The sequence below is a fragment of the Alligator sinensis genome, unplaced genomic scaffold (genome assembly GCF_000455745.1).
Source record: "Alligator sinensis unplaced genomic scaffold, ASM45574v1 scaffold442_1, whole genome shotgun sequence".
NCBI classification, from domain to species: Eukaryota; Metazoa; Chordata; order Crocodylia; family Alligatoridae; genus Alligator; species Alligator sinensis.
The window spans coordinates 6,741,632-6,756,145 of record NW_005841829.1 but is presented as its reverse complement, the minus strand read 5'-3'; the positions used below and the strand labels follow the sequence as shown (position 1 = coordinate 6,756,145).

The following is a 14,514-nucleotide window of genomic DNA, read 5'->3' as shown; positions in this document are numbered from 1 at the left end:
GGAATGCAGCTGCATTTCTGGAATCAAAAGTGAATGTCTGTTCACTTGCTTATCAGTTCAATCTATGCAGCTTAGGCTAACCCAGGGGTGGGCAAAATACGGCCCGTAGGCTGGATCCAGCCCAGCAAGCAATTCCATCTGGCCTGTAGGCACTCACCAATTAATTGTACCCCACTCAGCCCACATGCCTCGCTCCCACCCTAGTGTGCAGAAGGGCCTGGCCAAGCCAGCATGCAGCTTCTGGGCAGGGCTACTGCTGCCACTGATGCAGCTGCCAAGGGATGTTCTTGGCTTCCCCAGCCTCCAGTAGCTCCTCCTTGTTTCCTTGCTGCAGCACTTGCTCTGAGCAGCAGGTAGAGAAGTGGCAGGTGCAGGGAGAGCTGTGGTTGGAGAGGAGCTGCAGCTGGGTTGGGGAGGGGAGCATGGGGCTGGGGCTGGTGGAACCACAGAGCCCATGCCCAGGGGGGGCAGTGGGAACATAGAGCTCAAGAGGACAGGCTGTGGGTGTGACAGAGGGTGGGAGGTATAGGCTCCCCTATATGCTCCCCCCCATAGTGCACAGCTCCCACCACTGGCAGCAGCAGCAAGAGCAGGTGGGGGCCCTCAGGGTGCTTGTGGTGCTGACACCTGGCCACACACGGTTCCAGCCAGTGCTGCAAGTGGTGACAAGGAGCATAGCCAGGCCAGCCCATCTCTAAGGTGTGGAGCTCCCTGTGGCACATGCACAGCTCCCGGTACTCACATGCCACCGCAGGAAGCCCCATGCAATGGAGACAACTACCTTCCTCATCATGTGCAGTGGCTAGGACTCTGCCAGATGTGGTGGGGACCCCCACCCCCTGCTTCTGTGACTGCAGGGGGTGGCAAAGGCAGCTGGCTCTGTTGCATGGGACTTTCCCTGGGGGCATGCGAGTGCTGGGAGCTGCACATGCACCATGGGGAGCCCCACGTGATAGAGGTGGGAAGGCTTGGCTATACTTCTTGTCACCACTTGCAGCATTGGTCAGAGCTGTGCACCATTGGGTGGCAGTGCCTGTGTAGGCCATGAAAGCCCCAAAGACCCTCGCCTGCTGCTTCTGCTGCTGCCAGCATTGGAGGCTGTATGTCACGAGAGGTGTGTGTGTGTGGTCCTCACATCCCCCCACACTCCCTCACACCCCACAAACCCCACACACCCACACCCTACCCCCACAACCCCCAACATATGCACACACCTGCAACATATCCTACACCCCTCCACACACAGTCACACCCCCTCACATACATCCCACACCGCACCATACACACTCACCCCATCACACCCCACACACTCCCCCCACACAAAATACAAGAGTAATACTTTATTTTTGACATATTATGCAGTCATTTCTATATACGCTACACAAACACAAATCATGACAAAAATATTTTTTATATAAAATTAAAATACATTATACTAAATGTTTGACTTTTAGTATATGATGTTGTTTTTTTCTGATTCAGATGGCAACCCGTCCCCCCTTCCAAAAGGAATACTTCTGGGGGCAAGGGGATGGACTTCCAGTGGCAAAGGTCAGGGGTTAGGGGTAGGACTTCAAGTCCCAACATGGTGACCAGGGGGCGGGGCACCTGTCAAGGGATGGGGCTACACTTACAGCCCCTGGCAGCTCACCAAAACTCATTAAGCAGCCCTCCAGCTGAAATAATCATCCACCCTTGGACTAAACTGTAAAGACTGAATCAATTCAGCCTCAGGCTTTTTGACTTGGCTATGGTATTGCTCTTGCAGTGCACAGACACCACACTGCTGCTGCTTTAAGAGTAAGACCTGGGGCAGGCAGAGCATGTAGCAGCAACAGCCAAGGACCATTTTGGGTGAGACCGCAGACCTTCCCTAGCCTTGGACCCTCACAAGCTCTCAAACCTCCACCCTCCTCACCCTCAACTCACTCTCCTGCAGGCTCCAAACCCTGCTTGTTACATCACTGATGTTACACAACCATGGACCATCTCCTGTTTGCAAGAGTAGACACATGTATCTGTATTTGTTGTGCTTGCAAGTGAAACTTTCATAGATTTATTTAACAAGAGATTTAGTGGAAAAGTTACAATGAAGCTCATAGCATATTTAAGACAGACAAACTATCAGAAAATGAGGCAAAGATAGTTATTGTTAACATGTTTAGTTCCTTAGTGGCAGATGAAATAACTCTTCCTAGTGAAGGTGATATGTACAGAATACAGAAAAAGTATTTCAATAGTGATGACATTTGGAAAGAAAGATGACGTGCACATAAAGTTTATTTCACATCCTGTGGGCTTTGCTGGGGATTTGCTATACACCAGCAAATTTTTTTTAGGGGAACAGAAAAGGATCATTTGTTCAATACCCCTAGTATGAACATTGACAAGTGGAAAAATAGCTAATAGAAAGGAAAGTGTGATTTCAGATCACCCCAACAGTATTTTTTACATATCAAGGTACAAGTAAAAGTAAAGGTATCCTGTTTACAGCCCATAGAGGCTCCCTGGGGCAGTGAAGGCAGGTTCCCCCTGCTTTTTAACCTAAGCATGAGCAGAGGGTGATGTGGTCAGCACCACACTCCCACTACCTTTACCCTCAGATAGCACCTGGTACCAACTGGATAGGAGGCTGGGTGGGCCTCAGAGGTGTACTTAAAGTGGAAACAATGAGTGGAAACCCTTTCAGTGTGTAACCACTTGCCCCTACTAGCTGAGCTCCCATTTTGTATATTTAAGAATTTCAAAATCTTTTATTGCTATTATGCTGTTATAATCCATACCACCTTGTAACTGGGAGCCCAAGCTAAACAGGGGCCAGCTGTAGGAAGGGGGCAGCAAGGAAACACTGCTGCTTAAGCAATAAGCTGCCCAGCAAAGTAAAAGGGAACACCTGCAGACAGTCAAGGGAATGCTGCCCAGAACAAGCTGGTTGACAGAGAATAGACAGTTAGGAACCAAAGGGTAGGAGTGCCTCTTGCAGGGCTACTTGCCCTGAAGTAGTACAATAGGGCAGAGCTCCATTATAGGCAGCAAGGGTGCTGCTAGAACAATAGATGTAAGCTGCCTTGGAAACCAGCTGTCAGGCCCTGATGAGAAATCCCTGCAGGTGATTGGGGGCCAGAAAAGGCCAGGGCTTGGGCAGCATATAAATCCAGTGCCTGAGACAAGACAGGTAGGCTGGCTTTGATTACAGAAGAGTTCCTGACAGGCATTTGAGCTACCTTAGGTCAGGTAGATTGCTTACTGTTGACTTATATGAGTCAGGTGAGGAGCTGCTGTTTGGGTTAAACTATATCACTGTGTTATAGCCAAGATTAAGGTACATCATTTATGCTATAGTGAAGACAGGGCTTATTCTTTTGTTACAGTTGTAACTGGTGGTTTGCATTGGGACTAGCAGAGGTGGTAGGAGGTCCCTGTACCACCAGAGAGGCACATAAGGCTTGATCTTGCTGGATACAGGGAGCAAGCTGTAGCATAGTCCAAGAGGTCAGGGACTGACTAGGGCATTGAAGCCCACCATGGTATGAGGTTAGATTGTGGCCAAGTACCCACTAAACTGATTGACTGGGAACACCTGTGAGGCATAGGCAAGGCCATGGAGGAGGTCAGAGGCCAAAAATGGCTCATAAAGCAAGAGGTCCCCTGGGAGCATGTACAGGCCAGGAGGGCCAATGTACTATGAGAATTGGATTTGGACTAGTGTGGGCTAGGAGGATCTGCTGGTGGGTAAACAGAGCTCACTCCAGGGCCCTTAAGCAGCCTCCCTTTCAAAATTTTACTTAACATCAGGATGTAGTAGGCAGGAAGGGAGGAAACGCTATAGCCAGAGCAGGGCAGGAGCTGTAGGTCAACTGGGGACAGTCTTTTTACAAATCTCTAAAAGCCAGAGAATACTGGGTCTATTTTGCCCCACAGAACCTGTATGCCAGGCTATCAATGATTTACACAAGGTCATGCAGAAAGTCTTTGTCAAAACTGGTAATACAACCTGGGAATATTGATCCCCATTCTAGTGTATTAACTGCTAACAGAGCCAATTAATATGCATATTCTATCCTGTTCAAAGTCCTATTCTGTGCCCATCACTGTGGCATCTGAGAGCCAATAATCATGTAAGAAAGCTTCTTGTGAACGTGATTCATCTAAGAGCAAGCTTAAAATAAAAATCAATGTGAAATAAATGAATTGTCAGAAGTTAGAGGAACAAAACCTATTGAGGAAGCAGATTCCTAAAATGAAAGAATGGTTGAGGATAAAGAGAGAATCTGGCCAGAAAGTTTAAAGGAAGAGATGTGAAAGAACTAAGTCTAATATTTGAAGAAGCAGCTATCAAAAATGATGTGAAAAGAAGCAGTCCAGGGAAAAGAAGCACTAGAAAGAATTTTAATATTATATGCAATGAAAGAAGAAAATATTTAAAATAGAAGATAAAAAATATGAATATTTCTTGGGCTGAAATTAATCCCTGCTATAACTCAGGAAAACTTAGTGCTGTCTGTAGAAAAAATTGAGTGACACTTGTAAGCGGAGGGATGACTCCAAACCAGTCATAAATATTGTTAGTAAATTTGCTTGGACTAGAGGAATAATGGGCATCTGTACCTTGTCACTACAGATACTTGTTTTATTAATGCAACCATGTGGAATGTGCTACAGTTAACATGCCTTTTTAAAGTTAAATGTGTCGCTTCTCATATTGAAACATTAGACTGAGGTGGCTGGTGCTTGTGAAAGGTTGTCTTGTGTTTGGTGTATTTATTAGATGTGGATAAAGATGTGCATTCTGAACCCCAGGGGAAAAAGGACTCTAGCACTACCCACTGCAGGGTGCCATACTTTATTAGGTCCTAGGCAAGATGTGTGCTGGTCTGCTTCTGAGACTCCTGACTAGATCCATTACTGATTCATTACAGACCCCTGGCACAAGAAATGCAGCATTACACATGCACTCACACATGCAGTTTTCCTAGGCCTATTCTTCAGGGACACACTTGTCACTTGCAGGGATCTCCTGGTGACTTTTCCCCCCAAAGTCTACCATATATGCACACATTTAAAGAGAACTCATAACACTATTGATTATAATGCTGAGTGACGTTTTCCAAGGAAACAACTTTCTTCTCATTAGGGCTAAAAGTACAGATATTTGGGGGCATTTGGGAGAGATTAAACTGATTCAAAATGGCTGCCCAATATCAGGCAAGTCATGGGGGTGATAGCTGGGGGGATGGGGGTCCAGCAGGCTGATGGGGGGCAGGTGCAATCCACAGGTGGAGTGGGAGAGCAGGTGTGACCCACAGTTGGGGTCCCCTCCAGTGAACCTATCCCTCCCACCTCTCCCCCCACCACCTTACTTGCTTGACTCCAGCAGCAGCAAACACTGATAAAAGCAGCTGCACCTGGAGCAGCTTGTAGAACAGGGGTTGACAGCACTAGCTAGGGGGAAGCAAGGGGCCAGGGGTGGGGCAAAAAATAGACCAGTGTGGAGGGAGAGTGGGTTAAAAGAGCAGCCCTGGGACTGGGGCTAGTGGCTATGTTTTCCTAGCTCTGGGGCTGCGCAGGGAAAGTGGACAGAAGTTCCATGCACTAGTTTGACCTAAATTGAATGAGTCTGCTACTATATAGATCCAGGTTTAACTTAAACTGGCTTCTGCAATTTTTAGACAGGTTTGTGTGCATGGAACTTCTGTTCAGTTACAGGTTTAGACTGATTGTCAGTCACTGAGACTGGGTCTGTTAGAATAAGGTTGGCACTAGGAGAAGCTAAATTTTAAATTGGGTGGCCAGTTTGAACCCAATTTAACCTCCAGGATATCTGTACTTAACTTTCCCATGCCCCTTTGTTACATATGTGATCATAACTGCCACCCCTTCTCCTTTATTTGCTTTTCCCCCTTCCCCTCTCCTGTTTTTCCTGTACTTTCTACCTATGGGCCTGGAAAAGTGTCATGCTTACATTAGCATAACCTCTCCTTATCTTGGGATAATAATTTGTTCAAACAGAACAGGCTATGATGTGCCTCCACGCTGTTACCTAAAGTTGCAGAGCATCTACTTCAGCAAATGCCCCAGAAAATGTGGTCAGTTGCTCACTTCAGATACTTGGCATGCAAAACTAATGCAAATATCACAGGTGTTAATATGTTGTGTGTCCAGGTTCTCCCTTTCTCCTGTCTTCATCTCTTAGTGTCAGAACTGCTGCGGTTTGAATCTGGAATGTGGTCACCACTAAAGGAAGCCCAGGCCCTTACGCTACCAGGCAGCTGATACAGGGCTAGTCGCACCACAGCCAGGAGGTTCCTAGGAAGGAACCAGGTGATTTGGGGCTAACCAGAGAGCTAAAACCCCTTCCTACTTCCTCCAGGGCCTTGTGCCTGTAACAAGGTTACTTGGTGCAGCTGCTTAGGGCTGTCCTGCTTTGATTCCCGTTAAACTCTGTTACTGCCTTGGATTTCCTGGTTTGGATTGAATGCTTGACCATGACCTCAGTGTGACATTCTGAAACGTGAACTTTATATACAGATTTGGCCTTGGCACTCACTCCTTTAAACCCTGATTTAGGATGAATCACTAGGGCTGACTGCCTATGACCTGGTCAACCCTTACAGTAAATGCTAGGCTGTGGTTCCTATCATGGCTTCAATAATCTCTTCTTAACATTCCCAAAATGTCTCTCTCTTATCTGACTTGAAGATTAACTTATTTTAATTCATTGCCCTCTTAACCTACTCTTGAATTCAGTTCCTTGTTGATCCTTGCAATTTTTTTTTAATCTCAGCCAGTATATAGAAGGCATTGCAATACATTAGAGTAACAATTAGGCTGACCGTACTGCTCCAGATACTGGGGCACAGAGTAAACCAGGTCCTTGCTCCACAACACGTTTTGATTTGGATTAATACATGAAATATAATTGGGATTTTCTTTCAGCTTTTTCTTAAATTCTTCCTATTATTCACCTGTGATAACTTTAAACTTCCAAGTTGTCATTATGTCAGCGTATGCTAAATGGCCTGATATACTGTATTTTAAGCCCTACTGAAAAATATCTGAAGGAATCCATGTAGCAAACACCAAAAACAGAAATGGAAGGTCAAACATACCTTGGCATTGGAGGGAATACATTAATGCATCTTGTCTAAAGCCCTTCTGATTCTGGACATGCATGCACACGTTTGTGCTGTAGCCTTCATTCCCCATCAGCTCAAATCAATAAAACAACAACAGTGCATACCTGCAGCAGTGAAGCAGTTAACACTGCATTTTCTTTTCTGAGTATGTGCTTCCTCCTTAGCATTCTTTCAGCATCACTTCTGGTGTATGCATTAAGTTTTAATTAGCATTCCCTGAAAGAAGGCAAGGATCCTGTTATTAACCACTGGAGGTGTAAATTTGTTTAGGAAGCTGAGTTACCATAAAATATTTCCTGTTTCACCCCCTTCCATCAGAAGATTCTGACACTACTTAATTTAATTTGACCATTTTTAGAAGATCATGTAACAATTAAAGGCAAATAAATAAAATTAAAAATAAATTGAATCCTTCCTCTCAATCATACAACTTCTGATTTAATCTTATCCAAACTAATGAATAAAAAATCAGGTTTTTTTCCCTCTAATGCTTGAGTGAAACATGTCGTACCTCCTTATGGATCTGACAGTGCCACCTACTGGCTGAAAGCTGTCACTAACCTTACCATTGCTGCCCTTGAGCTTTTAATAATTTTAAATATTGCTCCAACAATGTTGAAACAGCCGGAGCATGGTGGAAGAACAGCTAGGGTGCCTTACTGTAGAGGCATAGGTTTGAGCCCTGCTTTAGACTTGTGTTGATGGCTGTCCTCCAAATGATCCAAATGTAGTCAGTTTGGGGAGCCAAACCTGATTGCATCCAAAACACTAACCACGTTACTACTTTGATGCCACCATAGAAAAATCAGGCCAGAAGGGATTTCAAGAGGATGCCTAATCCAACTCCATGCTCTAAGCAGGATTGTCTCTAAATCACCCCAAACAAATGTTTGACTAGCCTCCTTTAAAACATTTTCAGTTATGAATCTTTTGCTTTGCTTAACCTCCTTTATAGATATTGTTTAATTAGGAAAGATCTTTCTAACCTAAATCTTCCTCATTGCAATTTAAGCCCATTCATTATTTCTTGTTCTGTACCCTGGAGACGCAAGGAACAATTGATCACTTTTCTCCTTATAACAACTTTTTTTTTTATATTTGTGGACTATCAAATCCCCTGAGAAGCACGTTTTTGCTGGTAATATCTTTTATTGGACCAACTATATAGTGCCACTTATAGTTGGTCCAATAAAAGATATAACCAAACAAATCTTGCTTCTCACACATTCCCTAGGCTATCATTGCTGTGAGCACAGTAACATTACAAGACTACTATTAAATCCCCTCCTCAACTGTTTCTTGTCTGGACTAAACAATCCCATCTCTTCCCACCTTTCCTGAATATATCTTGTTTTGCATATTCCTATGAACTTGCTTTTAAATAATTGGTTGTTACTTCAAAAGCAGATAAATGTAATAGGAGTCTAACTCCATTTTTCAGAAGTGAGGAGTTGAGAAGTTTGGCATCCAGTGTTATATAGACTCTGCTAAACTAGTTTTGAAAAAGAGAAATACGTGGATACTGAGAAGTCTTAGGAAATCCAATTCTGCAATCCATACGCATGTGAATAGTGTTTATCTTGCTAGATTAGAAAACTCAGGAATATCACACAGATCCTCCCTAGTTCTGCCAATAGACTTTTCAGATGTCTTAGAACATGTATATCATGAACTCTTATACCTTAACGAGAACCATAGTCAAATCTTTGTTAAAGACTCCCTTTCTCCAGAATGTCCTGTACATATTAGCATTCAAACAGACATCAACAAAACCAGCAAGTTTAAAAATATGTAAATTTTGTCCATATCAAGTGCTCAGTGTCCAGAGGGTAATGGAAATAATGGAGGAAAACATGACGGAAGTTAAAAAAAATAATCAGCAAATAGCAGACAGTCATGAAGACCCAGATCCAGAGAGCGACTTAGGTGCTGAACATTAAATATTGCAATGCCTACCTTGTTGGCATCTGACCATGGTAGTGGAATCCACAGTTATGAACCAGAAGCCTAGACTCCCCGTGCAATACATGGGAATGATCCTTATAAACTAACACGCTGAGCAGGGAGACATGGTTAATAAGGAAATGCTGAAAGCAGGGATATGTCTTAAATTATATCCCTCTTCAGGGCTTAGGCATTTTACTTCATGCTACCCCAAGATACCTCCTTCCATTCACTGTCTGGAACCTACTCCTAAGGTTAAGTACCTAAGCCTTTTCTTCCAGAAACTAAGGGGGCATTTCTTTTTCAAAACACAGCTGGCAGAGAAGCTATTCTTATCTTCCCTTTGTGCAACAACAGTTCAGGGGTTTGAGTGCTTGCACAGGATGTGGGAGACGCAGATTTAATTCCTTCCTCTTCCTGAAGGAATTCAAACATCTCCCATGATATGTACCTTGACTAGCAGGCTAGAGGTTACTCAGTGTGGAGTGACTAAATGTGACTAAATGTTCTTTTAACACCTTCTCAAGCTCTTCCACTTAGCATAAAAGAATGAAAAATTTAAGCATGCATGCAGGAGAATGTCCTTTTCATTTTCATGCCCTTGTAACAAGGTATTTAGCAGAACTTGCAGATTCATTAGAACCTGACAGGCCACTCTCTGTGAGTACTTCTAGTTTGGCCTCAAACTTGCAACCTCTGGGCTGTCAACCATGCACCTTAGTACCCATGTCACTGGACAATGTTCTTAGGACAAGTTAGGACACTTATCTGGTGACTGCTCCAAAGCCTGTTTTATACACTTTATCCCAAGCTCTGTAGAAGCAATAGTTTCTTTTAGGGCAGGGGTGGCAACCTGCAGCATGTGTGCCACAAGTGGCATGGGTGGCCTCTGTATGTGGCACTAAGCAGGGGGCAGAAGCAGAACAGCAAATCATGCAGGCAAAAGATCAGAGTGGCATTTGGGAAGGCTTGGGGCTTAACTTGTGGTAAGCCTGCCAAAAAGGTTAGTCCCACTTGCGTAGCATATGTCTACACTAATAATTAATGCCCTTATCCTCCTGATAATCCAAATTGTAAATCCATATATTCGAATCCAAGTGCAAATCTATTCAAAGTCTAGATGCTCTGAGGGAAGTGTTTCCGGAATAGTATCACAATTGCTGAAGATTTATCATAGGCATAACCTAATGTTAAAAACAAGCAGGGAAAAATATTCTTAGGCACTTAATTTCTTATATAGGATTTATAAGAAGAGCAAGATCAAATCTCCTTTTTTAGTTTTTTCTTTTATACATTGCATTTAACTGCCATTGTAAGAAAATGGAGGGATTTTATAAGCATTGATTAATTTGTTATATGTTCCTGGGGGAGAGAGATTTATAGTACTACTTATATACAGCATTTCCTGACTAGTTATCTTGGAGCAAGTCTTTATGCATATTGTATTCATTTATGCTTATTAGCTACAACTTAAATAGCCATTAGCTACAACTTAAATAGTGTCAGAAGTGTAGCATCATAACCATGAGCGAAGTACGTAAACACTTAAAAGGATGCCATTTCATAATTAAAGTAAAATAAAACTGTACTGATAACATACGTTAATCCAGAAGTGTGACTGTATGCAAAATTTGCAAAAATTGACCACATCTGGCTGTAGTCTATACTGTAGATATAGGATTCACCTATGAAGAAGGCACCTGGGTTACAGTAGAAAAGACAAGAGTAGCCTATTGTTACTGCTTTTCAACACTGGGATAAAAGATTATATGAATAATTGAAAAGAGACAGGTGGCACATAAAAATTAACTATACTACCATAGTGTTGATGAACATACTTATTAATTTATTGTTCCCTCGCTTGTACATCGTATTTATGAAATCTCAAACTGACAAGGGAGTTTAAATATGCTGTAGGATTCATGTGCTTAATGTTAGTCATCCTTGCTGCAATTAGTTTCACAATTTTTTTTATTTGTGATGTAAACGATGTTCTCAGTGTAAAATGAGGGGTGCCAGACATGTGTGCAACTTATCAACTTGAGACAAAAAGGAGTCATGTCCCTCAGAATGAAGGACATGAGAGAGATATGGCTGTGTGTATGTTTGGGCAGGGATCATGGGGTTATGCTTAAATGATGAAGATAGGTTCCAAAGCTCAGTGTAAATGAAAGTGGATCAGGAACAGCTTTAATTTGAAAGCCTGAATTGTTCCAACTTGTTTGATTTCTGAAACCGAAGAATGTGTTTATTAATTTAGATTACTTTGGGCAATTCCACCTCTTTTAACATTATGCTCCTCTTCATGATGTCTACCCTTTCTTGACTACTAGAATATTCTTTAGATGTATTGCAAATCAGGTCAGTCAGACCATTATCTTAACTAGAAAAGAAAATACTATTTGTGACTTGCTGTGTTTTCGTTACCTAAAAAGTCCCTAGCTATGTTGAAATACTAGTCCTTTATTTGATGGCTAGGGACAAATCAAGGTTACCCTTTCAAAAGCATGAGGGGAAGGAAAGTTGTCTGATCCTTGGTGTTCCCCATTTATATCACTTCTTAGTTTCAGGTACTGATTTGGAAAAGATGCACATTGTATGAAGAAGGTGATATCAGGATAAGAGTTAAAGTTTCTTGGGTGATCCACACTTTGAATTCCCCAGCTTTCACTGCTGATGCTGCTTTTTCTCTAAGGAAACTACAGCATTATCTTAAACTCTTCTCTTTAAATAATTGTTAATGTTCACAACTCTAACTCTAGTGTATTGGAGCATACTGTCTGGAGAATAAATTTCAAAATGCAAACCTTACCAACTGGTATTTCAAGTAAAAATAATTCTGTTATTTCTTCGTTCTGAGTGATACAGGGCACCTCGATACCAGATAATTCTTGCATTCTTATCTCTAGGAGTTGTAAGAACTTCTTTTCCACAAGGTAAATAATTAGTGATTCTTTTCCTCAATAAATCACAGAATTAGTAAGTTATTAAATTCTTTTTGTAAGTGCTTTTGCTCACATGGAAAGCTAGAGAACCAGCGAAATTGGTGCATCAAGGAGAAACGCATTCATCTTGTCTGAACCCATTTTTTAAAACCGGTTCATCTAATACAGGTTAAACAGGCTTTCCTTGGGCAATGTTTTTGCATTTCTGGCATTGTAGTATTACTCAGGATAAACAAGTCTAACTTGTATAAACTGGGTTTCAAGGATACACTTAACAGATTTTTTTTTTTCTTTCAAGATTAAAGGTAGGCCATCTATGACTCGGCAGAGGATTGAGGCCTGAGCATGACTAGATGTATTTACTGTATTTATTGTGTTGACTTGATATTTTTTTCCCTTTTCTCTTTGTGTTATGTATATGTGATACATGTTTAAAAGTAGCAGAGCTCAGCCATGCAAGAAACTAAATCAACAGGAGTTTTGTATGTAAAAGAATGGCAGGAGCGTACCCCAAAAGAAGAAGCGGTCATTTAGTTTCAACTGAAAGCAGCTGGACATAGTGCAGATGTGCTGACCAAAGAAAAGAGCAATGAAATCATCAGTGCATAAAATGTTTTACAAACAAACTGACCCCATCTAAAGTACTGGGAGGCCTGCATAAATGGATTTAATCTGGAGAATCAGGGACCTTGCCATGTAAGTGTCATTAGCACCAAAGAAGAAAATCTGGCTTTGCTAAAACAAGGGCTGACTCCTTGGCAGGTCTATTGCACAAATGCTCTTCTGCAGCATTTTCATCTAGAATGTGTGGTGCATGTATAATTTGTTTCAAAGTCTATGAAGTGATATTTTTATTGGACCACTTTACGTCATTGGGAGAGATAAGAAACCAGCTTTCAAGCAAGGAAGAAAGGGGGAAGATAGCCAAACAAGCTAAAAACAGATGACTGGTTTCATCAGCGGCTGATGAATCTGAGAGTTGACTCTGAAGCAGGCTCAGGACAGACATTTACATACAGGCTTCAATGGCAACAAACTTTAATTAGTGGCTGTTGCTTCATGGAAACACATTAATTTGGAACCCTCAAAGGTACTGAACACAGGGCAGGGGGCTTGTCCCTCAGTAAGGACCAAGGTTTGCTGCAAGGCCAGAAGCTCAAACAGGTCAAGTATGTTCAGCCTGAGTGCCACCTTAAGCAGCCAACGGACAGAGTTGCCAACTTACAGGCCTGGGCATTGCCACTGCTGGTAGCAGCAATCAGCTCAGGCTGCCTGCCCAGTCCACACCCTTGATCTAGTAATCAGCCGCTTTGCTTACAGTTGCCTGTCTGCTACCTGTGGGACTTTCCCATGGAGGCTCTTCACTAGGCTGCACCTGCACACCTGAGGAAGAACATTGGCACCCAAAAGCTTGTCCAAATCTATCCCAGCTAGGCAGCTGGTCCAATAAGAGAGGTCATCCTAGGAAAGCCTGGCCCCTCAGCATAATTCCTGGACTATCGCACTTAACCAACCAAAAGTGCGGAGTATTCAACTGGCAAACCAGGTTCTTAGGGTAAATGTGAGATCTTTTATTAGACCAGCTAAATAGTTGGAAATTTGTTCTTTGAAAGCTTTTGGGCACAAGTACCCTTCTTTGGGCACAGGGAGAGTCTGCTGGTGTTGTGTCCTCCTGGATGGAAAAGGAGCCAACATGCAAAATGCAGGTCAGTGAAAATGCAAATGCCTGGCAGGGAGGATCCGAGGTCCTGGGAGACAATAGGTGAGAGGGGAGTGTGTGGGCCTGCATGGCTGCTCCGAGGAAGGGAGTGTACACGTGTATATAGCCTTGTTTGGGGACTGGGGGGGGTGGGTGTTTAGATCTGTCTAAAGTATGTGCATATGGCTTTGCTTGGGGGCTGTGTGAGTGTGTGTACACATATAGCTGGGGTGTGGGTGGCCTTGTTTGGGGGCTGTGGTGTGTGTATTCAGATACCTCTGTCTAAAGTAGGTGCGTGTGCTTGTCTACAGCGTGTGTAGACATATAGCTGACGGTCTGAAGGGGGGGAGGTCAGGCGGTGTGTGTGTGTGTCGGGGGCTTGCCCCATGTGCCTACATAGGCAGCAGGGCTGGCGCCAAAGGCCCGGCTCCCTCGACTCGCAGACCCCGGGAAGGGAGCGCCCCACCCCCCAGCCACACGCACACTCCCTCCCTCCTGCTTCCCGCCCCCGCCCAACTGCTGCGCCGCCAACTTCTTTTCGAACTCGCTCCCCTCCCGAGGGGTGGGTGGGGCTCCGACGCCGAGCTGCTATTCGTCAGGCAGGAGGAGACGGTAGACTGCGATTGGCGTCCCGCTTTCCCCGCGGGATGGGGGAGGGGGAAGCATTAGGTGCCGGCAGGCTCAGCTAGTTCAATTCAAATCGGCGCGAGGACCGGGCCCGCGCGCAGCGCAGGTGGGTGGGGCAGGGGAGGCCACGCCTCGTGGGGGGGGGCCCCGGGCGACACGGGGC

The 14,514-nt window shown here is 43.8% G+C and overlaps 1 protein-coding gene across 2 annotated transcripts in view; it reads left to right on the top strand.

The window, feature by feature from the left end:
- The first annotated feature begins 3,173 nt into the window (after positions 1–3,173).
- Positions 3,174–14,514, top strand: part of E2F8 (E2F transcription factor 8) — a 29,794-nt gene continuing 18,453 nt past the window's right edge. The window contains exon 1 of one of the 2 annotated variants that reach the window (XM_006014701.1): positions 3,174–3,267. In XM_006014701.1, the coding sequence (XP_006014763.1) occupies positions 3,259–3,267 (9 nt within the window). In that variant the 5' untranslated portion in view covers positions 3,174–3,258. Of the gene's footprint in view, positions 3,268–13,493; positions 13,732–14,514 lie in introns of those variants that run through there. The other variant, XM_025199319.1, reaches the window with a different exon arrangement.